Source organism: Eutrigla gurnardus (assembly GCF_963514095.1).
Source record: "Eutrigla gurnardus genome assembly, chromosome: 9".
In the NCBI taxonomy this organism is placed as follows: Eukaryota; Metazoa; Chordata; class Actinopteri; order Perciformes; family Triglidae; genus Eutrigla; species Eutrigla gurnardus.
Genome location: NC_139923.1, coordinates 26,696,128 through 26,721,752, shown reverse-complemented (window position 1 = coordinate 26,721,752; position 25,625 = coordinate 26,696,128). Strand labels below are relative to the sequence as shown.

The 25,625-nt window shown below is 42.5% G+C and overlaps 2 protein-coding genes and 7 pseudogenes across 9 annotated transcripts; 2 read left to right on the top strand and 7 right to left on the bottom strand.

Moving 5' to 3' along the window:
* Positions 1-1,401: 1,401 nt before the first annotated feature.
* On the bottom strand, positions 1,402-1,779 carry LOC311018652 (histone H2B pseudogene; annotated as a pseudogene). The gene has a single exon. The product of its transcript is annotated as a histone H2B pseudogene (transcript).
* Positions 1,780-5,514: 3,735 nt separating this feature from the next.
* LOC311018646 (histone H3.2) lies at positions 5,515-5,970 on the bottom strand (the record flags this gene model as incomplete). The annotated part of the gene is made up of 1 exon (XM_084017676.1): positions 5,515-5,970. Exon 1 carries the CDS (start codon positions 5,923-5,925, stop codon positions 5,515-5,517), a length of 411 nt encoding a protein of 136 aa, XP_083873802.1. The 5' UTR covers positions 5,926-5,970.
* Positions 5,971-6,262: 292 nt separating this feature from the next.
* LOC311018647 (histone H2A pseudogene) lies at positions 6,263-6,693 on the top strand (annotated as a pseudogene). Its single transcript has one exon. The product of its transcript is annotated as a histone H2A pseudogene (transcript).
* Positions 6,694-8,648: 1,955 nt separating this feature from the next.
* Positions 8,649-9,351, bottom strand: LOC311018637 (histone H1 pseudogene; annotated as a pseudogene). Its single transcript has one exon. The product of its transcript is annotated as a histone H1 pseudogene (transcript).
* A 3,810-nt stretch (positions 9,352-13,161) lies between these two features.
* LOC311018664 (histone H4 pseudogene) lies at positions 13,162-13,469 on the bottom strand (annotated as a pseudogene). Its single transcript has one exon. The product of its transcript is annotated as a histone H4 pseudogene (transcript).
* A 3,104-nt stretch (positions 13,470-16,573) lies between these two features.
* On the bottom strand, positions 16,574-17,745 carry LOC311018065 (histone H2B pseudogene; annotated as a pseudogene). The gene has a single exon. The product of its transcript is annotated as a histone H2B pseudogene (transcript).
* A 1,115-nt stretch (positions 17,746-18,860) lies between these two features.
* On the bottom strand, positions 18,861-19,248 carry LOC311018572 (histone H2B pseudogene; annotated as a pseudogene). The gene has a single exon. The product of its transcript is annotated as a histone H2B pseudogene (transcript).
* A 4,033-nt stretch (positions 19,249-23,281) lies between these two features.
* LOC311018586 (histone H3.2) lies at positions 23,282-23,806 on the bottom strand. Its single transcript, XM_084017614.1, has one exon. The coding sequence runs from the start codon at positions 23,737-23,739 to the stop codon at positions 23,329-23,331; it is 411 nt and encodes a 136-aa protein (XP_083873740.1). The 5' UTR covers positions 23,740-23,806; the 3' UTR covers positions 23,282-23,328.
* A 281-nt stretch (positions 23,807-24,087) lies between these two features.
* On the top strand, positions 24,088-24,482 carry LOC311018542 (histone H2A pseudogene; annotated as a pseudogene). The gene has a single exon. The product of its transcript is annotated as a histone H2A pseudogene (transcript).
* Positions 24,483-25,625: the final 1,143 nt, after the last annotated feature.

The following is a 25,625-nucleotide window of genomic DNA, read 5'->3' as shown; positions in this document are numbered from 1 at the left end:
CTGGTCATTCTCCTACTTATTCACTGTGACAATGTTACTGTATACATCCAAAATTGCAATGCTGATCGCATTTTGAGATCAGTCTAATAGTCTGAAGTGTGGATTTGGATGGGGCTTTGGTGGATATGGTTGTAAAGGATCTCCAGCCATTCACCATTGTGAAGGACCAAGGCTTCAGGGCTTTTGTGCATAAGCTTGAGCCCAACTATGTACTCCCATCTCGGAAGGCGCTGACTGACATGGTCACTGAAAAGTACACCAGCACGAAGGAGAAGGTCAAGGCTGAGGTGCAGAAGGCTGTGAGGCTCACTGCTGATATGTGGACTTCCATCAACACCGAGAGCTATCTTGGAATAACCTGCCATTACATAACACCCCAAGATGAGATGGCTACGTATGTACTTGGTGTTGCCCGGTTTCATGACACACACACGGAATAGCACATTGTGCAGGCCAATTATGAGCTCCTGGAAGAGTGGGGTTTAACCTCCAACGTACACTGCATGGTGACTGACAATGCAGCAAACATGGTCCTGAGTGTGAACCTCCAAAACTTCTATCATTTGCCATGTTTTGCCCACACTCTGAACTTGATTGTGAAGAAGGCAGTGGAAGAAACTCCACTGAATGAGATTCGCCTTAAGGCCAAAAAAATTGTTGGATTTTTCCGCTCCAGTTGCAAGGCCAGGGAGAAGCTAAACGCGGGTCCACACCGCACCGACTGCCCGACTCGCGTCGGTAAATGAAGTCGGGCTACTTAATATGGCCGACTCGAATGGCGGATTACACATTTGAATCGGCTGAAATGAACGCCGACGTGGGCCGATTCGAGCGACCACACCAAGGAGACTCATGTCACGGACGCCGACTCTCTCAAAGACGCCGATTTTCGGTCCGGTGTGGACACGCCTTAACAGAGATGCAGACACGTATGGTCAGGCCTGCCCTTAAACTCATTCAAGATGTTGAAACAAGATGGAATAGTACATATGACATGCTACAACGTTTATATGACGAAAGAGAGACCGTGGCTGCTTCCCTGTCCTGTCTGACTGCAGACCAAGCACCTCTGAACAACTATGAATTTGAATTTCTGAGTGCTTGGATCTTCTTCGACCATTCAAATTGGCAATTGTGGAGCTGTCCGAGGAGGAAAAAGTTTCTGCATCATTTTTTTAAATCATAGTATGGAGTTGAGCAAACACCATTATTAGTTAGATGAAATTTTGCACATGTACACAGAACTTAAACTCAGTAAACAGTCACCATGCAAAAATAACTGATGCAGACTAATGTGTTGCCCTATACTGGTCTGTGGAATAGAATGATTAGGAAACGTCTTTAGAAGAAGTGTGTGGCTCTTAAAAGAGCCTTTGGGTTGTTGGTTCAACAGCAGTACGTTTACTTGGAGCTGGTGTACTTGGTGACGGCCTTGGTGCCCTCAGACACGGCGTGCTTAGCCAGCTCCCCGGGCAGCAGCAGGCGGACGGCGGTCTGGATCTCCCTGGAAGTGATGGTGGAGCGCTTGTTGTAGTGAGCCAGACGGGAGGCCTCACCGGCGATGCGCTCAAAGATGTCGCTCACGAAGGAGTTCATGATGCCCATGGCCTTGGAGGAGATGCCGGTGTCGGGGTGGACCTGCTTCATCACCTTGTACACGTAGATGGCGTAGCTCTCCTTCCTGGACTTTCTCCTCTTCTTGCCGGTCTTAGTTGCGGTCTTGGAGACGGCTTTCTTGGAGCCCTTCTTGGGCGCTTTGACGGTTGGTTCTGTCGGCATGTTTGGCTGTAGAGACTTTTCCTGAAGCGGAGTGAGGAGACGAGGCACAGTCTGCTCTCTTTGTATCCGCTTGATGCAAATGTTACTGTGCTGTTGCTCGCACCGGATTGGTTGGATCCGACAAATCGCGCCCAGACCCCCGCGCGCCCCCGACAGAGCGCTCCCCCCAGAGCGTGATCTAGTTACTGATACTGAGTTATAAAACACGCGGGTTCAGATGAATCCACAGTGTGGGAATATCAAATAGAATCAAAAGGGTTTGGCTGGAATATGAATAGTATAGCAGAACAACACAGAATGTATAACAAGCACTGCTCTCAGTGGACCACACACAACCAGGCTCCTCATCCCATGTGCAATAAACTGTTATCTTACACAAGTGCAATATAAACACAACATCCCATGCTCTCCATCTCTGTCTATCATGTAAATATCTAGTCCATCCTGTATATATTCTGGAAATTGTCTATTATGTACATTATACATTCTACTTTATTTAACTTTCTTTACAAAGTCTTAGTGTTAATATCTTTTTATATTGTACTTTTTTGTCAATGCATGTTTATTATTTATTATCCTTATTTTTCTACTGTCTTGCTGCTGTAACGCTGTAAATTTCCCCACTGCGGGACGAATAAAGGACTATCTTATCTAATTAAAGCATTTAAATGTAGTCCTTCACTGGTTCTTAGTGTTGTTCGCCCATGGTTTCTCCCATCACCAGAGGTTAATAGTGAACTACTGATAAGAAAAAAAAGAGTATCCAGATGAGCAACATTTTGCAGCATATTGCCAGCGATATTTAAAAACATAATTCTATGGATATTTTAAAATATATACTGATGGATCAAAAGTTTGCCAAATGGACATGGTGGTATTGGGATATATATTCGGATATATATCCCAGAATTTAATAAAAGAGAGGGGTATAGACTAAGTATTTTTTTTTTGTATCTATATACTCTATTGACATGGTGGATTAAAGAGGTTAAGACACTGATAAATGTGATCTGTACAGATTCCATGGCAGCTTTATATAGCCTAGGTACTGGTCACTCCTCAAGGGAAGATTTGATTATTGAAATTAAATATTTATTACTACAGGAACCTTGGAATCAGTATTCAGTTTTTTGGGGTTCCAGCTTATAACATTGTGACTCCAAAAAAACTCAAAGAGGATGCAGGACACCAACAAATAGGTTGCTTGACTTGCAGCACACAGAATCACTTGACATGCTTCTTCTATATGGTGACTAGGTGAAAAACTTCTGAACTTGGTGTGTGTGTCATGATTAACTTTTTGTTTCCACTGTTAGTTTTCCACCTTAGACTTTAAATCTGGGAGTAACAGGTCAAATGCGGACCTGGGCCTCCTTGACATCAGCATTTCAGCCGGGGACAAGCCTGTAGAATGTGGAGGGATTCTGTAACTAAACAGAAATCTGGACACCTTTGCTTCCAAACTCTCATCCCCTCCTTAAAGGATAAACAAGATACTACACAGCTCATATAGGCATTAAAGGTATTGAAGAGGCAGATAAAATGGCAAAAAAAGACGTTGAAAAACTAATATATAAGAATTAATGTTCCAATGGGAAAGGGTGAAGCAAAATCTATAATCAATTCAGTAACTGTACAAAAGGGAATGGGAGGCAGAATTTAATGCAAGACACTACCATAAATATAAAGGATTGTGACAGGGAGACGGGTTAATTCACTGAGTCTAAACAGAAGGGAAGAAGTGGTCTATACCAGACTTAGATTAGGATATACAGGACTAAACGTTACTTTATATATAGTAGGAAAGGGTAATGGTTTATGCATGGTGTGCCAAGACAGAGAGGATGTTGATCATGTACTTTTACTAGTGAGAAGTATAATGATAACAGAATAATCTGGCAAGAAATGGAAGGGGAGGAAGAAGAATCCACAGTGTCACAGGGGTGTAAAAAGTAACATGAACTGGCTAGAACATGAAGATTAGATACACAGCTTCACACCTTGTTAACCACTGAGCACTGAACGTCAGTTCAACATCACCTAAAACGAATGCACTTGTGAAAAACCCACTTAAATTTAAATAAAGTGATGTAAGGTACTTCTTTTTGATATTGGTAAGAAAAATAATAATAATTTGGCAAAATATGTTACCTGGAGAGAATCAGTGTGAAATAACATTTTACTGATGAATGTTATTGCATAATGTTATCGAATATAGGCCTATAATAGATATACTAATTTGTCGCATTCGTTTTTTTGAGATTTGTAAAGACAGACTAAAGAGAAGACAGACTACGACATATTGTTAACTATTTATTCAGAGTTGTATCATTAAGTAAAATCAAGAGCTCAAGGACTTTTTCTGTTTGAAAAATCGCAGGCATCAAATAAGCAACTATAGGATGTAAACTGCAACCAATGGCCCAGAAAAAGATGCACAATTTCTTGCAGCAAAGTGTTATCTACTTTTGAGCTAACAAATTGGGGAGGAACTGTGGTTTAGATTTTAATCCTCCCTTCTTTGTTGCACGAGCTGGTCCCAGCTCCATGGCAACACGACACCTTGTTTCCTGGAATCCACACCTTGTAGAAAAAAGATTGACCTGTCTGCCTGTTCCTGTTCATCTGCTCTCTGTTTTAAGTTGACTTCCTCAACTCTGAGTAAACCTGTGTTATCTCTTGACCACCAGTAGTGGTGGAGTAAACTAATTATTATGCAATTTGAGCAACTGTGAGTCATTCACTGGAATCACTGAACAGATATAAGATGTTACACCTATCATTAACTTGTAAATCCTGAACCAAACACCAACCACAGTGCCTACAGCATCCCAAACTAGAAGTCTCTACATGAGTTGGATGTGAAAATATGTAATCAGCATAACAAAAATAAGTAGCTATAAAGCTACAGATGCTTTTTGTATCGTTAAAATCAAACGAACAGCTTTGGCATTCATCTGTTATGTTGTCTTATATGGCTTCTTACACTGAACAAAAATATAAACAACAATTTTGCTCCAAATTTCATGAGCTGACATCGAATATCTCAGACTTTTTCTATGAACACAGAAAAAGCCTATTTCTATCCGATCTTGTTCACAAATTAGTTTAAATTTGTGTCTAATCCATCCTTTTGGCATATCTTCATGCCGATTAGACAGCGTTATTAATGCACAGGTGTGCCTCCACTTTGGTCCAGACTGAATTGTCTCAACAACTCTGGGTTAAAACGGCTCTATACCAGTCTGTTAGAAAGTGCTCTGCTGTCACCTACTGGACAGACAGAATATCACTTTCTCTAACTTGACCCTGGTCTACCACGCCAGAGAAGAGACCAGATGTAGACCAGGATCCCTGTCAACATGTAATAGCAATGTGTGTTTATACAGTGTATACAGGCAGTGTTTCTCCCATCCACCTTATTTACTCAACATATTTTATTCTTCATGAACGTCTCTGTCCATGGTGCTGAATCCATGCTGATGCTGGGATCTATGCAGCTTTTTTATTTTAATTTTACACAAATAACACATTATGTCACTAATAGAACAAATTGTGCTACATGAATGGGTTTGTATTATGTAATTTAGATACATTAAAACATTTATATTGTAGGCTATTAAGTTATCAAGGATAGACAAATTATGTATGTGTATTCAGCATAGGAATGTGATCTCCAGAGAAGAGTGAGGTGGCTCTTAAAAGAGCCGTTGTGTTGGTTGAACAGCAGACAGGTTAAGCTCGCTCTCCGCGGATGCGACGGGCCAGCTGGATGTCCTTGGGCATGATGGTGACCCTCTTGGCGTGGATGGCGCACAGGTTGGTGTCCTCGAACAGGCCGACCAGGTAAGCCTCGCTGGACTCCTGCAGAGCCATAACAGCGGAGCTCTGGAAGCGCAGGTCGGTCTTGAAGTCCTGAGCGATCTCTCTGACCAGACGCTGGAAGGGCAGCTTACGGATCAGCAGCTCGGTGGATTTCTGGTAGCGACGGATCTCCCTGAGAGCGACGGTACCGGGCCTGTAACGGTGAGGCTTCTTCACGCCGCCGGTGGCCGGGGCGCTCTTACGGGCAGCCTTGGTGGCCAGCTGCTTCCTGGGGGCTTTGCCGCCGGTGGATTTACGGGCCGTCTGCTTGGTTCTAGCCATGACTTCTTCTTTCTCTGGTCGGGAGAAATATACGATGAACGGAGAGACTCGCTGCTCTTAAACTGTGGGACCGGCTGTGAAACGGTGACGCTGTTCAGACCTCCGGCTCCTGATTGGTGGGGGGCTCCTCGTGGAGCTCAGCGCCGCCTCGAGGAGCGACCCACCGCCCCAATCTCAGCAGCTCATTGGCGGGAAGTCTTTCCAAACTCTCCGCCTAAACTCAGAGTGGAAGCCTCTTTCCTGATTGGTCTGTCACTGTCACTAACAGGCTCGCGCGCTCAGCGGACACATAAAACAGAGATTCGCCGGTAGAGCGACACAGTCTTAGAGTCCCGACTCCAGAAAGCATCTAATAATGAGTGGAAGAGGCAAAACCGGCGGAAAGGCCAGGGCGAAGGCCAAGACCCGCTCCTCCCGCGCTGGGCTCCAGTTCCCGGTCGGCCGTGTCCACAGACATCTCCGTAAAGGGAACTATGCTCAGCGTGTTGGTGCCGGAGCCCCCGTCTACCTGGCGGCGGTGCTGGAGTACCTGACCGCTGAGATCCTGGAGTTGGCTGGAAACGCTGCCCGCGACAACAAGAAGACCCGAATCATCCCCCGTCACCTGCAGCTGGCTGTCCGCAACGACGAGGAGCTCAACAAGCTGCTGGGCGGAGTGACCATCGCTCAGGGCGGCGTGCTGCCCAACATCCAGGCTGTTCTGCTGCCCAAGAAGACCGAGAAGGCCGCCAAGTCCAAGTAAACCCGGAGACCTGCTGACTGCTGGAAACCAGAACCCCCAAACGGCTCTTTTAAGAGCCAAACACTTTCTCAAAAAGAGCTCATTCCTCTCACTACTAAAACGCATTGATTAGTATGACAATAGTATGACCATGTCCATGCTGAAAGGCTTGCTGCATGACGTGGTTGACAGTATATTATCGATCCAATAGAAAATAAACAACATGAAGACTTCAACAGGGAAACATGTTTTCTACTACCTTACAGTTTAACCAAATCCCAGGGAGACACTCATCCCCATTAAAACTGTGTTTGGGACATCCGTTTCCTTCAAAATAAATAAAAATTTAGAAGGTTAACTATAGCAACAATAACAGCCAATGTACGTTTGGTACTTGACCCAGGAACCCCCCTACACACAACTGTGGACTACAGGTGTATGTGTTTGAGTTTTGTTATTTAATTTATAAACATTTTCAACATGGATGGATATGTCCTCCACATTTACATAGCAATGTCAAATGTATTGTTTGTTAATCAAAAGCTTTCAAAATGAAAACCATTTTCAAGAACAAAAAAAATAAGAACAGTCAAGAACAGGATGAATCCATTGTCCTCAAGATTATAATCATAACAAATCCAATTCAATATGTTCTTTTCCTTGTCATCAAAGATAAATATCAGTCGATAACTATCACTGAAACTTTTTCTGTTTGAGTATTTGTACTGTAAAGTATATTTTTTATTTACTAAATATATATTTTTATGGAATGTATGTTTTGAAAATTATATTTTGACTGTATAATATGTTTATATGAAAATAATTCATAGGACGTAGTGCTTTTATCGATACTCAAAAACACTTTTTCATGAAAAGCTGGACAAATACAAAAATAAAAGAAACAAGTATAATAGAAAGGTTTTAGTCTTTGGAGTTAAATTTAAACATTTGGTTTTATACTGTTGTGCTATTATACCAGTGTCTCAGCTTTCTGACTAAATGGATGTAAAGACTTCCAGGGATATACATTTTTTACATTCACTTGAGATTCATTTTGTGATTTAATGTCTCATATCACCACTTAAAGCAACTTTACAGCTACAGCAAAGGCCGTTTATATGCTCTGTCACTGGGCAAAGTATACACAATATGATAATTAGAAAATGGCCTTTTGCACAAAACGATATATGTATGGTTACTCCTTTGTAGTTACCTCCTCTAATTTTACATCTATACATAGTAAAGTAATATAATCATCTTAATGGAGTAGTATGGTGTTGGTAAGGTGCAGGAATTAAGCCAATATTAAATATGACAATGTTGAGAATGTCTTATTAGTTCTTTGTTGACCAATTAAAACTGATAATATATATATAGATATAGATATAAAGCTGGGTTTATAAAAACATACACTGTCGATATAAAGTAGCTGTCACATTTTATACTAGTAGATTGAGCTAAAGTATTTTTACATGTATGGATTTAAAAATGCATTCCTCCATTTAAAGTAATAGTACACAGTCTTAATGTTATGTAACGATGTATCATCCCTTTTAATTTTGAATAGTAGTACCTATAGTCTCCGCTCTCAGGACGTTTATCATTTTACTGTTCCTAAGGTCAGAACAGAAATGGGGAAAAAGCTTTTAGATTTTCTGCTCCGAGTACATGGAACAATTTGCATTCAGAGCTCAAACTCCAAAATCTGGTATGTCTCAATGTATTTAAGTCCTTGATAAATTCCATTACATCCAGGCTTCAGGAGTGTAAATGTTTTATTTGATTGCAAATGTTTGACCAATCTTGTAAATTCTCTTGCGTATTTTTGTCCATGATTAATGTGATGATGTGTTTGTAACTTTACATGCTGCCTTTACATTCTTGGCAAGGTCTCTCTTGCAAAAGATATCTTGGATCTCAATGGGACAAACCTGGTTAAATAAAGGTTATAATAATAATAATAATAATAATAATAATAATAAAACAATATAAGAATAGGATAAAGCTCTTTATGGACGGTGTGGTGGCTCTTAAAAGAGCCTTTTTGTCGGAGCGCTGGTCCACCAGACTGAGAACAGCTTACTTCTTCTTGGGTGCTGCTTTCTTCGCTTTGGGCTTGGCAACCCTCTTAGCGGGGGACTTCTTAGCTGCGGCGGCCTTTTTCACCACCTTCTTGGGGCTCTTGGTAGCTTTCTTGGGGCTCTTAGTGGCCTTCTTGGGGCTCTTGGCGGCGGGTTTCTTGGCAGCTACGGGCTTCTTCGCCTTCTTCGGGGATTTCTTAGCGACTGCCGGCTTCTTCGCTGCCGCCGCCTTGGGCTTCTTGGCCGCTGCGGGTTTCTTGGCTGCGGCCTTCTTGGGTTTAGCAACGGCTTTCTTCTCCGGCTTCTCGGCAACCTTCTTGTTCATCTTGAAGGAGCCGGAGGCGCCGGTCCCCTTGGTCTGGACCAGAGTCTCCTTAGCGACCAGAGCCTTGATGGCGGTTTTGACGCGGGAGTTGTTCTTCTCCACATCGTAGCCTCCGGCAGCCAGAGCCTTCTTGACGGCGGCCAGAGACACGCCGCTCCGCTCCTTGGACGCGGCCACAGCTTTGACGATGAGGTCGGCGACGCCGGGACCAGCCGGCCTCGGCTTGGTCACCTTCTTCTTGGCGGCTTTTGCCGGCGCGACGGCTGGAGCTGGAGCTTCTTCTGCCATTTTCTATTAGAGTTGTGTTTCTACGAACGAGAACGAGAGTCTGACCGGACTGTTGGATTCTCCGGGGCTGGGGGCTGGACTTAAATACACCATGAGAACCGTGGAGACTCAACCCGGCCCGTGGCTGCTCTGTGCGGTCTGAAAGTCGGCTCACTTGTGTTTCTCTTCACCGATAAAAGAGTGAAAACTAAACGTGGGAGAAGAGCTGAAGGCTGACAGTGAAGGGAGCCGATAGCAGACTTGTGTCTCTTCATATTAAAGTCATGTAGAGATCTGATGCTCTCTGCTTTTAGTTTGGGGAGCCTCCAAACCTCACCTACTCACCGCCATGAGCAGCACTCTTCACTGACTTTTCCCACTTCTTTCTCTCCTAAAATGATTTAAAATCAACCTGAGCTCCATCAAAACCTGTTTCCCAGCTGGTCCACATGTTTGTTCAGGGACTCGATGTAAAAACATCCATCTAACGTTGATTATTTTGTCATAAAGTGAAGTTATTCCGGGAGCAGCAAACACACTGATGCTGGTCGGGGCTTCTGGTGCAGTTTACTCAGACTTCCTATCAGAGCTGCTCATTTTGACTGTGGACATCTCCTCTCTTGATCAATGCGTTTAATATAAATAGTTAATTATTCTACTGTTATTGACAAAAGAAATACTGACTAATTAACATAATTTGTCTGGGGAAGCTGCAAGTAGCTTTGAATGTAGTATCACTGGTTCATTGAAACACATGGTGCAGAATTCAAGTTTTAATTCATGTCATTATGAAACAGGGATCCACAATGAGATGCATTCGTAGTCCATTTATGAAACACGGGAAAAAAACACATTTGATAAAACAATAACAATTATAGAGAATTAGAGAATTTTCATTAAAGGTCAAACAAATATTTATGTTTTATGATCAAAACCTTAAATATAAAGTTCATCATTCTACTGTTAATGATTTTTAAAAAACACTGACTAATAAACATCACTCGTCTGAGAAAACAGCAGTGGCTTTGAATGCAGTATCACTGGTTCATAGAAACACATGTCGGTGCAGAATTCAAGGATTGGTTGTCATTATGAAACAGGGATGCAGCTGTAGTCCACTTATGATACACAAGAAAAACTAGACACATTTATTGAACAATAGCAATTATGTCAAAATGTCAAACAGCAGTTATTTTATATATTATTTATGTATTTTATGTATTATTATGTATGATAATAAATCACTGAAAACTTTTATGTTCATCATAGCCATCAGTGGAGGGAAGATTCTGACCCAGAATAGTCTAATAATCTTGAATGAACCAGACAAAATACAACCTGATCCGTCAGCTTCATAATGTTAAAGCTATATTAATTTGTCAGGTATTAAGAACCAAAAGACATTTGTAGCTAGATTAAATCAGTTTTTATTGCTGCTGTGTGGAATTCTGTATATATTCTGGAAATTGTCTATTATGTTCACTATACATTCTACTCTATTTAGCTTTCTTTACATAGTCTTAGTGTTAATATCGTTTTTATAATGTTCTTTTCTTGTTAATGTATATTGTTTATTATTGATTATCCTTATCTTCACTGTCTTGCGGGATGAATAAAATCTTATCTTATAATGGTAAATTAAAATACTGGTTTTAACTATAATGTAGTCAAAGTGTCTGAAAATTAGAGATGGGGGAAAGATGAGAGCCAAAGTAAGCTTTAACATGAATTAGTATATGGAAATATGATCAAATATGAGATGACTAGATTATACCAAGTCTGAGTTTTACACATTACTTATATACAACCATCCAAGGCCATGGTCTGTATTTTTATATTTATATTTATATTTATATATATATATATATATATATATATATATATATATATATATATATATATATATATATATACATACACTGATGAGAGCTGTGTCACATCACTAAGGTTATTCATTTTGTCCCAATTGATATTTAACAGATGGCCGTTCCCTGTGTCCAATTAAATTACAATTCTGCAGCCTGAACATTGTTTCATAATACAACGGGTGTTTTACCACCTCATGTACACTCAACAAAAATATAAACGCAACACTTTTGTTTTTGCTCCCATTTTTCATGAGATGGACTTAAAGATCTAAAATTAATTCCAGATAGACAATATTACCATTTCTCTCAAACATTGTTCACAAATCAGTCTAAATGTGTGATAGTGAGCACTTCTGCTTTGCTGAGATAATCCATCCCACCTCACAGGTGTGCCACATCAAGATGCTGATCTGACATCATGATTAGTGCACAGGTGTGCCTTAGACTGTCCACAATAAAAGGCCACCCTGAAATGTGCATTTTTTTGCTTTATTGGGGGTCTGGGGACTCAGAACCAGTCAGTATCTGGTGTGACCACCATTTGCCTCATGCAGTGCAACACATCTTCTTCGCATAGAGTTTATCAGATTGTCAAATGTGGCCTGTGGAATGTTGGTCCACTCCTCTTCAATGGCTGTGCGAAGTTGCTGGATATTAGTGGGAACTGGTATACGCTGTCGTATACGCCGGTCAAGCACATCCCAAATATGCTCAATGGGTGACATGTCCGGTGAGTATGCTGGCCATGCAAGAACTGGGACATTTTCAGCTTCCAAGAATTGTGTACAGATCCTTGCAACATGGGGCCGTGCATTATCTTGCTGAAACATGAGGTGATGTTCATGGATGTATGGCACAACAATGGGCCTCAGGATCTCATCACGGTATCTCTGTGCATTCAAAATGCCATCAATAAAATGCACCTGTGTTCTTCGTCCATAACAGATGCCTGCCCATACCATAACCCCACCACCACCATGGGCCACTCGATCCACAACATTGACATCAGCAAAGCTCTCACCCACACGACGCCACACACGCTGTCTGACATCTGCCCTGAACAATGTAAACCGAGATTCATCCGTGAAGAGAACACCTCTCCAACGTGCCAGACGCCATCGAATGTGAGCATTTGCCCACTCAAGTCTGTTACGGCGACGAGCTGGAGTCAGGTCAAGACCCCGATGAGGACGACGAGCATGCAGTTGAGCTTCCCTGAGACGGTTTCTGACAGTTTGTGCAGAAATTGTTTGGTTATGCAAACCAATTGTTTCAGCAGCTGTCTGAGTGGCTGGTCTCAGACGATCTTGGAGGTGAACCTGCTGGATGTGGAGGTCCTGGGCTGGTGTGGTTACACGTGGTCTGCGGTTGTGAGGCCGGTTGGATGTACTGCCATATTCTCTGAAACGCCTTTGGAGACGGCTTATGGTGGAGAAATGAACATTCAATGCACGAGCAACAGATCTGGTTGACATTCCTGCTGTCAGCATGCCAATTGCACGCTCCCTCAATGCTTGTGGCATCTGTGGCATTTTGCTGTGAGACAAAACTGCACATTTCAGAGTGGCCTTTTATTGTGGGCAGTATAAGGTACACCTGTGCACTAATCATGATGTCAGATCAGCATCTTGATGTGGCACACCTGTGAGGTGGGATGGATTATCTCAGCAAAGCAGAAGTGCTCACTATCACACATTTAGACAGATTTGTGAACAATGTTTGAGAGAAATGGTAATATTATGTATCTGGAATGAATTTTAGATCTATAAGTCCATCTCATGAAAAATGGGAGCAAAAACAAAAGTGTTGCGTTTATATTTTTGTTTAGTGTATATGCATATATAGTACAACATGTTTAAAATAAAGCCATACATACACCAGAATATAAAGTGATTCTGTACGGAAATAAGCTCTTTAAGTCGAGTGTTTGGCCCTTAAAAGGGCCTTTGGTCGTGTTTAAGTAGAAGGTCGTGTTTATCCACCGAAGCCGTACAGGGTGCGTCCCTGCCTCTTCAGAGCGTGGACCACATCCATGGCGGTCACGGTCTTCCTCTTGGCGTGCTTGGTGTAGGTGACGGCGTCACGGATGACGTTCTCCAGGAAGACCTTCAACACGCCGCGGGTCTCCTCGTAGATCAGACCGGAGATACGCTTCACTCCACCACGGCGAGCCAGACGGTGAATAGCGGGCTTGGTGATTCCCTGGATGTTATCACGGAGGACTGGTGACGCTTGGCGCCTCCTTTACCGAGTCCCTTACCGCCTTTGCCTCTTCCACTCATTTTCACTAGTCAATGTAAATCAACTGAATATTGTCCACTAAGCTAAGCTAAACAGTCATGATCCTGGAGGGATAGCTCAGGGCTTGTGCCCTTTTCTACCCATCATTTTTGATGTCAGGAGGGGGCGGAGAGGTGGGACGAGGCAAAGGACTCGTGAGGTTTTAACACATGAAGACCAAGGCACAAATAAACAAATAAAAATAACAATAAACCAAACACCGTGTGTGCATGTTATTTACATTACTGTGTGTGTGTGTGTGTGTGTGTGTGTGTGTTTGCATGTGGTGTGATGTTAGGAGAAGTGATCTACAAGTTCATTAATTCAGTTCTGGGAGCTTTGGGGGGTCTGTGAGTGGGGGTCTTTGGCCAGCTGCAGCATGAATGACATGGGGGTATCAACTATGGTGTGTGCTTCCTGTATGGTTTTCTGAAGTGAAGGGTTGTTTATTGCTGTTCTCATGTATTTCCGTGCTATGACTTGGTGTCTCTTTCTGACAGTCTGAATGCCGGTTATGGTGTGGATGTAATGGTTGCTGATTAAAATGGGAGTCTGTGAGCCAGTTTTAGTGCTGTGTTTTGAATGACTTGTAGTCGTTGTAGCTGTTGTCAGAGAGGGTGATCCAGGCGGGGACGGAGTATTCAAAGAGTGGTCTGATGTATGCCAGGTAAACTTTAATGACTGTTGATGGTGATGTGCCATGTTTTCCACAGAGGGCTTTGAGGTGGTTGAGTCTGTTGTTTGCTTTTTGTTCCAGGTTATTGATGTGTTTGGTCCAGGTCATATTGTTTTGAAATGTTACACCAAGGAACGTTGCGTCTTTGCTGGTATTGATTTGGTGATTGTTGAGTTGATGTTGTTGGTCTGCAGGTGTGGGTTTTTGGTGAAGAGGATGCATTGGGTCTTAACAGGGTTCAGTTTGATTCTCCACATGTTTGTCCAGGTTTCTATTTCAACGATGCATGTTTGGAGTTTCTTAGCTGCTAGGTGTGGGCGTTTTGAGCTGGACCAGTAACAGAGGTCATCTGCAAACTGTGAGACTTTGGCTATGGTGGCTGGGGGGTAGTAGATGTCAGAAATGTATGAGGAATAATAGTGGGCTCAGAACTGCACCCTGTGGAACTCCTGCTTGGGGGGTGAAAGATGTTGAGATGGTGGAAGCAACTTTAACTTTGATTTGACGGTTATCCAGAAAGCTTGAAATGATGGATTGGGTGGGTTGTGGCAGTTTGAGGTTGGTGTCCAGTAGTCTGTATTTGAGTCCGTTGTGCCATACTTTGTCGAATGCTTTTTCAATGTCGAAGAATATTGCCAGGGTTATTTCTTTTTTGTTGAAGTTTCTGTGGATGTCTTCTGATAGTCTGAGAATGTTGTCTGTGGTTGCTCTCCCTTTCCTGAAACCGGCTTGGTGAATTCCCAGGAGACCCATTGAGTCGATGTGGTTGGTGAGACGTGAGGTGAGGATTCTTTCAAATAATTTCCCTATGTGACTGAGAAGGCTTATGGGGCGGTAACTTGTGGTGTTGTGTGGATCTTTTCCGGGTTTATGAATCATGATGACTAATGCAACTTTCCATGGTGAGGGGAAAGGACCAGTGGAGAGGCAGGTGGAGAAGAGTTGTCCAAGGTGCTGAAGGTAGGTGGCTGGTGCTTGTTTTATTAGTGTGGTGTCGACATTATCTTCTCCTGGTGCTTTGTTTTTCATTTTCTTTAGGTGCAGTTGTATTTCCGGCATGGTGACTGGTTTTGTGAGGGGTTGGTGCTCTGTAGTGAAGTTGGCAGTGTTTGTCTGTTTTATGTTGTGTTTTGCTATTTCATTATCAACCACATCTTTCCACTCATTGTCAAAATGGGGGTCTGTTGGGCAAGAGTGAATGTTTTCCAGGTGTTTTCGGAAGAGTGTGGCCTTTTCGGTGTTGTTATTGATTATTGTTCCTGATGATTTAAGTGGTGGTGTGTTATTGGTCTCTGGGTCTCCGTTTAGGTTCTTTATTTTTTGCCAGAATGTCCGGGGTTGTGTCTTGGTCGAGTTTTCTGTAGAATGTGTTCCATGTTCTCTGTCGGTGGAGGGTGAGTTGTGTTTTGATAGTGCTTTGCAGTCTGTTTAGTTCAGTTTTGATGTGGGGTGACCTGAACCTGATGAAATCTCGTCGCAGCTTCCTTTTGTGCCTGATGAGTTGGAGGAGGTGAGCAGGTAATGTCTGTTTCTGTGGTTTTGCAGATTGTAGGGATATGGTTTCCTCTCTGGCTTGGGTGAGAATTTGACTTAGAAGTGATGCTTGTTGGTCCAGGTGTTGAGGGGTGGTGATGAGAGTGATGTATCGTCCACAGCCAGGCTCCTCGCTGTATAACTCCTGTCTGAGGACGTGGTGGAAAACAGTGCATTACCGCATACTCGTTACGTCGCCACCAATGACGTTCTCGGAGAGATGGAGGACCTACCAACCCCAAACCCCCAGGATTGTGCCCCCGTCGGTGCCGGTGGACGACGGCACAGCACTTAGACGAACATGATCATTTGTAATTTTGGAACACAATATGCTGCCAAACATGATAGTTGGGGTCATCGGATGTAAATCCACTCTTAAACTACGTCACACCAAACAACACAAATACCGTAACAACAGCGTAATACATGCGTTATAACGATGATGACAGCTAGTGTTGCACTTCCTCGTTAGTATAGTGGACAGTATCTCCGCCTGTCACGTGGAAGACCGGCGTTCGATTCCCCGACGGGGAGTATATTTATTGCCCAAGAAGCAACTCTGAACTCTGATTTATATTAGATGGATAGATTAATTAATTGTTTATCGCATCATAATTATATATCATTTATTTGTCATCATAGTGTTACAGACTGTGTCCGTGTGTGGTGTAAGGAGAACGTCAGCGCTACACAGGTTCTCACTCTGGTTTACTCTTTAATATGGTATAAAAAGCAGCAGCACACAATGAAAGCGTTCGGGTCTCCGGCTTTCATTCTTTGCCATTAATGCAACATTCATACCATAACACGTGATCGTATAGTGGGAATATTATGTTTGACTTCCTAGATGAGAGCTATTTTATTTTACATTTACAATAATGATTCAAAACCAGCATGAAATAAGCATTCATTTATGAACATTAAACCATTTCTGAATAGAAATCGCATTTTATTAATAATAAACCCTTCACTATGAATGAGATATGGAATGCTATTAGTCCATGAAAGGCAACATAACGCATTGTAATGTACAAAGCTAGGCTTCGGAGGTTTCATGCAACAACATGTGTAATATTCTCAGAGAATACGATTTCCGACCGGTCCTTGAAGTATACATGAATGTGATTGGTACAGGTGACGTGTGTTTTTCTTTACTTCCTAGTTCTACTGCAGACAGGATGCAGACTGCTGTATGTTCCCGAAGTGGTGAATAAAAATATAGTTAGCAGCACGTCGTGTGTTGGCTCAACTTATGTTCCACAAGACAGAACAAGACAATATGTAAACACAATTAATAAGCCCATTATTAGTAATTAAGCCCAACTGGTATAAAAAGCAGACAATGACAGTGATGTGTTAAACTTTCTGTACAACTGCTCAGAGAGCAGAAATGACTTACCGAAATAAGAAAAATAAGGATTACTGCAGACCCAAAGCGAGATAGTGCGTCAGCAATACAGTAGCATTAGCTCAGCATGACCGGTAGCAAGCTAGCAAAGAAGCTACAAAGCTAGCTAGCATTAGCTCAACATAAAACGTTACCATTAAGGTACTTAATGTATTAGGCGGCTCAACTTTTAAGGTCTATGAAATATGTAATTAGGAAACGTCTTTAGAAGAAGTGGGTGGCTCTTAAAAGAGCCTTTTGGGTTGTTGGTTCAACAGCAGTACGTTTACTTGGAGCTGGTGTACTTGGTGACGGCCTTGGTGCCCTCAGACACGGCGTGCTTAGCCAGCTCCCCGGGCAGCAGCAGGCGGACGGCGGTCTGGATCTCCCTGGAAGTGATGGTGGAGCGCTTGTTGTAGTGAGCCAGACGGGAGGCCTCACCGGCGATGCGTTCAAAGATGTCGCTCACGAAGGAGTTCATGATGCCCATGGCCTTGGAGGAGATGCCGGTGTCGGGGTGGACCTGCTTCATCACCTTGTACACGTAGATGGCGTAGCTCTCCTTCCTGGACTTTCTCCTCTTCTTGCCGGTCTTAGTGGCGGTCTTGGAGACGGCTTTCTTGGAGCCCTTCTTGGGCGCTTTCACGGTTGGTTCTGCCGGCATGTTTGGCTGTAGAGACGTTTCCTGGAGCGGAGTGAGGACACGAGGCACAGTCTCCTCCTTTTCTTTCCGCTTGATGCAAATATCACTGTGCTGTTGCTCTCACGCGATTGGTTGGCCTCTGAGCGCCTCTGCCCGCCCAAAAAGTGACCATTGTGTTACAAGAACCGGAAGAAAAGTCGACCAGCAGCGCTTCACAACCTGGAAGTTGAGGATTTGTGGAAGAAGTACTTAGATGATTAAGTCAAAGCGTCTTTGCCTGCTGGGTAAAATACAACAATTTGAAAACTCAGTAGCTTGATATACGAGCTGGAAAAAAAATCTACTATCTACAGGAAAAAAACCCCATGAAGACTATACATTGTGCTGATATATGTTCATACACAGTTCTCGCTTTTAACTTAGAATTTAATGGCTATATCTACAATTATCCACTTTTAAGTTGTGCTTTACTCACATGTGTATATATGCTAAATACCAATTTCTCTTTATAAGTATTACAAATTAATTATATACATATGCTGTATGATCATCACATCCAACAGCAGTTATCCAATGAAAAAATAAAAATGATATATTCAACAATTTGTAAATATTGCAGAAAAACATAATTTCACATATTCCAGTAAGCAAGTTTAGATTTATGGTCAAAGTGAATATTTAGTCCTTTTGAAATCAGATTTTCCCTGAATGATGTGGTTACTTTAAGTTTATTTAAACAAATGTAGTATAGTAGAGAATAAATACCAAAAGAGTAAATAAAATAAAAAAGGTGGACAAATGACTACAGAAGAGACCAGTCTATGGTGTATGGAACTATGAAAGTAAAACAGTCTTCATTTGAATCTGGTTGGGAAATAGTGAAATGTTATTTTAACAGGGATTGTGTTGTGTCTTTGGCAGCACTTGATTAAATTTTGAAAGCAAGTAATTATTATAATAAACATAATAAGGAAGTTGATTGCATGGTCTTTTTCTCCTTGGGATAGTGACAATCAGCTCAATTTCTTTGCTTTTCAGTACATGTGAAGAAATGGACAATTATGCAGAGTTGAGTTACGTTGTCATGGCAACAGGAAAACGTCTTTAGAAGAAGTGTGTGGCTCTTAAAAGAGCCTTTGGGTTGTTGGTTCAACAGCAGTACGTTTACTTGGAGCTGGTGTACTTGGTGACGGCCTTGGTGCCCTCAGACACGGCGTGCTTAGCCAGCTCCCCGGGCAGCAGCAGGCGGACGGCGGTCTGGATCTCCCTGGAAGTGATGGTGGAGCGCTTGTTGTAGTGAGCCAGACGGGAGGCCTCACCGGCGATGCGTTCAAAGATGTCGCTCACGAAGGAGTTCATGATGCCCATGGCCTTGGAGGAGATGCCGGTGTCGGGGTGGACCTGCTTCATCACTTTGTACACGTAGATGGCGTAGCTCTCCTTCCTGGACTTTCTCCTCTTCTTGCCGGTCTTAGTGGCAGTCTTGGAGACGGCTTTCTTGGAGCCCTTCTTGGGGGCTTTCACGGTTGGTTCTGTCGGCATGTTTGGTTATAGAGACTTTTCCTGAAGCGGAGTGAGGAGACGAGGCACAGTCTCCTCTTTTTCTTTCCGCTTGATGCAAATATCACTGTGCTGTTGCTCTCACGCGATTGGTTGGATCCGAAGCGCGCCCCCTCCCCCCCAGAGCGTGATCTAATTATTGATACTGTGTCACATGAACTGGCAAGAATATGAAGTTGAGATTCACACCTCGTTAACCACTGAGCACTGAACGTCAGTTCAACATCACCTAAAACGAATACACTTGTGAAAAACCCACTTAAATTTAACTTAAGCCATTTAATGTAGTTCTTTTTGACATTGGTACAAATTAATTATAATTATAATTTGGCAAAATATGTGAATTCAAAACTTAAACAAATATTAGAAAATGCACACAAAACGTTGTCCAACAAAAGAACTATCTAACACTAGAAAACGTGTATTCAAACTGTTAAAGATGACAAAAAATAAAGAGAATAATTAGGGTTCATGACCTTTCATTGCTGTCAAATCATCAGTGTGAAATAACATTTTACTAATTAATGAATATAGGCCTATAATAGATATACTAATGTAGTGCGTACGTTTTTTTGAGATTTGTAAAGACAGACTAAAGAGAAGAAGGACTACGACATACTGTTAACTATTTATTCAGAGTTGGATTATTAAGTAAAACCAAGAGCTCAAGGACTTTTTCTGTTTGAAAACAGCTGTCATTGGGCGAAGGCAGGGTTCACCTGGACAGGTAACCAGTCTATCACAGGGCCGACATGTAGAGACAGACAACCATTCACTCTCACATTCACACCTACGGGACATTTAGAGTCATCAATGAACCTATCCCCTTTGTAACTGCCTGAGAGACATTTTTCTGTTGATATTTTATTAATATGTTGTAAGAATGCAAAAGGATAACTTGATTTTGAAATCCAGACTGTTGGTGTAAACTGTTTAAATAATGCCGATTCAAGAGTTTGAGGAGTCATATGTGTTTTTGCATTATGGGATGTAAGCTAAGCATGGCGGCAGAGAGACCCATCATGGCGACAGAGAAGGAACGCACAGCCACAAACTTTAATTATTCTGCACGGTTCGAGAGGTGCACACGGTAATATTATATTCATTGTAATTTAATTTGATTCCATATTTGTGTGAGATATTTCGTGTGCACTTGTACTGTATATTTTGAAGATTTAAGATAATCACGTGTATAGGCCTGTCTGAAAATTGACACTTTATTAAGAGGCTTTGAAACGGCTGGACATATGTTTAAATGTTATTTGTGCGTCTTGTTTTATTTTATAGTTTTCACTGTGTCTGCTAAGGAGCAGAGAGAGAAATAAACGTTAAAATGACAGCTGTATGAATCGTGGCCTTTAATTCGTCGGACAGGTGGCTATCCCCATCTTGAATGTCTTTGGACTGTGGGACGAAGCCGGTGAACCCGGAGAGAACCCACGTTCACACAGGGAGAACATGCAAACTCCACACAGAAGGAACCCGGGAATCAAACACGGAGCTCTTGCTGTGAGGCGAGAGTGCTACCCACTACACCACCGTGCAGGTGTTCATGAGTATGGTAATCTATGGTCAAGTGAACTAGCAGTGCTAGGCAGGAGTCAGTGTAACGGTATGGCTCACATAATCAACAGTGTTAAAGTAAATAGAACATTAATGTAGATATAATGGAGCAAAGCTCCCCATTGTACAATAATAAAATGTTACCAACTGGCTCAAAGTTTTCAACCTTCAATCCGCTGGGACACTTATTACCTTCTTGAAAACAAATCGAATAAAACATACAAAACCAAAACATAAACAAACTGGGACAATCTTCTGAAATGGGAAATGTTGTCCTGGTTTGGCCTACAGTCGTCTGTGCCATCAATCATGTGTGACTGAGTTTCAGAGTTTAAAGTGAGTGTTACATCCCCTCTGGAACATTGGGCTCTTGGTTGCTGTGTGTGTTGACGGGTGGAAGTCGACGGTGGGGGTCGGTCGGGTTTGTTTGCATGTGTAGTGTTCACTGAACAGATAGAAGATGCAGGCACCGACTGGAAGTCTGGGACCACGCTAGTTCTTCTTTTCATAGAGCAAATATCGCAATTGCCACATAATGTGACCTGTAACTATTTTCCAGTCATCATTCTGGAAACCACCTGCCTTTCAGATACATGAAAAAAATGGTGCAAACTTTTGAACGATTACAATTACACCTATCATTAACTTGTAAATCCTGAACCAAACACCAACCACAGTGCCTACAGCATCCCAAACTAGAAGTCTCTACATGAGTTGGATGTGAAAATATGTAATCAGCATAACAAAAATAAGTAGCTATAAAGCTACAGATGCTTATTGACTGGTTAAAATCAAAGGAACAGCTTTGGCATTCGTCTGTTATGTTGTCTGAAATAGCTTCTTATGCTGAACAAAAATATGAACACAAAAATGTTTTTGCCTCAAATTTTCATAAACTGATATCAAAGATCTCAGACTTTTTCTACGAAGACACAAAAGGCCGCTTTCTCTCCCATCTTGTTCACAAATGAGTTTAAATGTGTCCAATCTATCCGTTTGGCATATCAACATGCCGATTAGACAGCGTTATTAATCAGAATCAGAATGAGAATCAGATTTGTTGCCACTTCACTTGCAAGGAATTTGTCTTGGTTGTGTTTGGTGCATACAATAAACATGTAATGAAAAAGAGAAAAAGTACTGGAATAGTAATTTACACTAAAAAATATATAAGAGACACTATAACATATAACATAAACAAGTATGTACAATATAACTGTTTTGAGGCAGTGCAGTTTGTGCAGGGAGTGCAAAAAATAACAAAACTGGATGTGCAAGTTCACAGTATATATACAATATATAAAGAGATGATGATATGTGCAATGATCAGGGATAATAGTCCAGGATGTGTGTTAGTGTAACATGTAGTTACTGGGTGGGGGGTTAGAGTCTGTCAGTGGGGGTCCCGAATCTTGTTGATGAGGCCCACTGCTGGTCACAAGAAAAGGTCACTCTAAAGGTCTTTTAATTCTTTTATCAACATGGCCTCCACTTTGGTCCAGACTGAATTGTCTCAACAACTCTGGGTTAAAACGGCTCTATACCAGTCTGTTAGAAAGTGCTCTGCTGTCACCTACTGGACAGACAGAGAATCACTTTCTCTATTTGACCCTGGTCTACCACGCCAGACAAGAGACCAGATGTAGACCGGGATGCCCCTGAGACAGTCCAGCATGTAATAGCAAGGTGTGTTTATACAGCGTATACAGGCAGTGTTTCTCCCATCCACCTTATTTACTTAACATATTTTATTCTTCATGAACGTCTCTGTCCATGGTGCTGAATCCATGCTGATGCTGGGATCTATGTGTAGCATGGAGATGTTGTTACCCTAGATTATAACAATCAGTTTTATTTTGATAAGAATCAAGACGTGCTTCAAGAACTTTTATTTTGAAATGCGGCACTTTAGAAAGGGTGGGTAACTTCCGCATTTTTATATTTATTTTATTGGAGCTATTCAGTTGTTAAAAATGTAAAAGTAAATTATTTTCTTTATTTTGAATCACATTGAACCCATGTGTTGTAGTTTTGGGTGGCTAGTACGTGTTAAAGAGAAATTCGTTTAATGGATTCTTCCATTGCACGGAGATGACTGTTTCCGGAATAGCAACGGTCTCTTGTTCTCTGGATTCAATGGGAGAAGGCGCAGTAATTCTTGTGAAGAAAACCACTGTGCTTTGCCGTTTTCATGCAGGAGCAATAAATGTGTTTGAATCCACGTGGTCGTCCTGTCCTACCTTGAGCCAGACACAACGCAGATTAGACCCCGCTACATATGCATCTTTTTTATTTTAATGAGACACATTATGTCACTAATAGAACAAATTGCGCTACAGAAATGAGTTTCTATTATGTAATTTAGATACATTAAAACATTTATATAGTATTAAGTTATCAAGGATAGCAAAATTAGTGTATTCAGCATAGGAAGGAGCTCTCAGAGAAGAGTGAGGTGGCTCTTAAAAGAGCCGTTGTGTTGGTTTAACAGCAGACAGGTTAAGCTCGCTCTCCGCGGATGCGACGGGCCAGCTGGATGTCCTTGGGCATGATGGTGACCCTCTTGGCGTGGATGGCGCACAGGTTGGTGTCCTCGAACAGGCCGACCAGGTAAGCCTCGCTGGACTCCTGCAGAGCCATAACAGCGGAGCTCTGGAAGCGCAGGTCGGTCTTGAAGTCCTGAGCGATCTCTCTGACCAGACGCTGGAAGGGCAGCTTGCGGATCAGCAGCTCGGTGGATTTCTGGTAGCGACGGATCTCCCTGAGAGCGACGGTACCGGGCCTGTAACGGTGAGGCTTCTTCACGCCGCCGGTGGCCGGGGCGCTCTTACGGGCAGCCTTGGTGGCCAGCTGCTTCCTGGGGGCTTTGCCGCCGGTGGATTTACGGGCTGTCTGCTTGGTTCTAGCCATGACTTCTTCTTTCTCTGGTCGGGAGAAATATACGATGAACGGAGAGACTCGCTGCTCTTAAACTGTGGGACCGGCTGTGAAACGGTGACGCTGTTCAGACCTCCGGCTCCTGATTGGTGGAGGGCTCCTCGTGGAGCTCAGCGCCGCCTCGAGGAGCGACCCACCGCCCCAATCTCAGCAGCTCATTGGCGGGAAGTCTTTTCAAACTCTCCGCCTAAACTCAGAGTGGAAGCCTCTTTGCTGATTGGTCTGTCACTGTCACGAACAGGCTCGCGCGCTCAGCGGACACATAAAAGAGAGATTCGCCGGTAGAGCGACACATTCTTTGAGTCCCGACTCCAGAAAGCATCTAATAATGAGTGGACGAGGCAAAACCGGCGGAAAGGCCAGGGCGAAGGCCAAGACCCGCTCCTCCCGCGCTGGGCTCCAGTTCCCGGTCGGCCGTGTCCACAGACATCTCCGTAAAGGGAACTATGCTCAGCGTGTTGGTGCCGGAGCCCCCGTCTACCTGGCGGCGGTGCTGGAGTACCTGACCGCTGAGATCCTGGAGTTGGCTGGAAACGCTGCCCGCGACAACAAGAAGACCCGGATCATCCCCCGTCACCTGCAGCTGGCTGTCCGCAACGACGAGGAGCTCAACAAGCTGCTGGGCGGAGTGACCATCGCTCAGGGCGGCGTGCTGCCCAACATCCAGGCTGTTCTGCTGCCCAAGAAGACCGAGAAGGCCGCCAAGTCCAAGTAAACCTGGAGACCTGCTGACTGCTGGAAACCAGAACCCCAAAACGGCTCTTTTAAGAGCCAAACACTTTCTCAAAAAGAGCTCATTCTTTCGTGAAACTTAATAGTCATTCTATTTCAAGTATGTATTTCCTGTAGTGAAAGAATAAACACAACGGCTCTTTTAAGAGCCACCTCACTCTTCTCTGAGAGCTCCTTCCTATGCTGTAACACTAAGTTTACTAGACAATGATACCAGGTCCACTTCTTACCTAGTTAACACAACTGCCTACAGACTGTTCTGATCCTCAACACTGAATACAAATGAGCACAATTTATTAAAATGGTAAATTTAACCCTCCTGGTTCACAATTACACTATTTTTCATTAAATATCTGATACAGTATATGTATTTGTGTCTAATTGTATGCAAAGTTTAAAACGATACTCTATAAACCTGTTATCTGGATTACACCTGGTCTTATCTAATCAATGAACATCTGGAAAATACGCCCTATCATTTGAGAATTGTGCCAAAGCCATTGAGTGAAACTATAAAAGGTCACTGGTTCACAGTTCATGAGTACCCTAAGGGCCCAATCTCCTTCACATGAATCTCATGAAGAGGCTCATTCTTCTACAGCCAACACATTTTAACATTAGTGAGATCTATCTTTTTGAATCCAACATTGGAACAAGGAGTTGAAAACACAAGAAGAGATTTTTAGTTGTCATCTAAAACACGGCCTAACCTCAATTCTAAAGAAGTTACGAAACCATTGATAAATAAGTTAAATAAGTTGAATGTTTATGAATAGTTGGAAGAAATTATTAGATTTAAAGTTGTCAATTTCAAAATAATCAGTACGTGTGTCCTCTAAATTGTACCTGTAACCGAATCTTCCCATAACTAGATAAATGTCTGTCTGTTGTGGATTTAATCCCATCTGGACGTTTTGTTATTGAGGCACCAAGATGAATAACTACATAATTAAAACAACATTGTAATTGACTGCTGTATAATATCATATTGGAAATGCATGTTTTGCAATATCTAATAAGATGAAGGACAATGTTTAAGCTCTGTAAAATGTTTTTTGAAATTCACTCTTGTCATTTCTTGTAAATTGCCAGCTGAAAGTGTCTCTTATTCTGGACCTGCAGTTTCA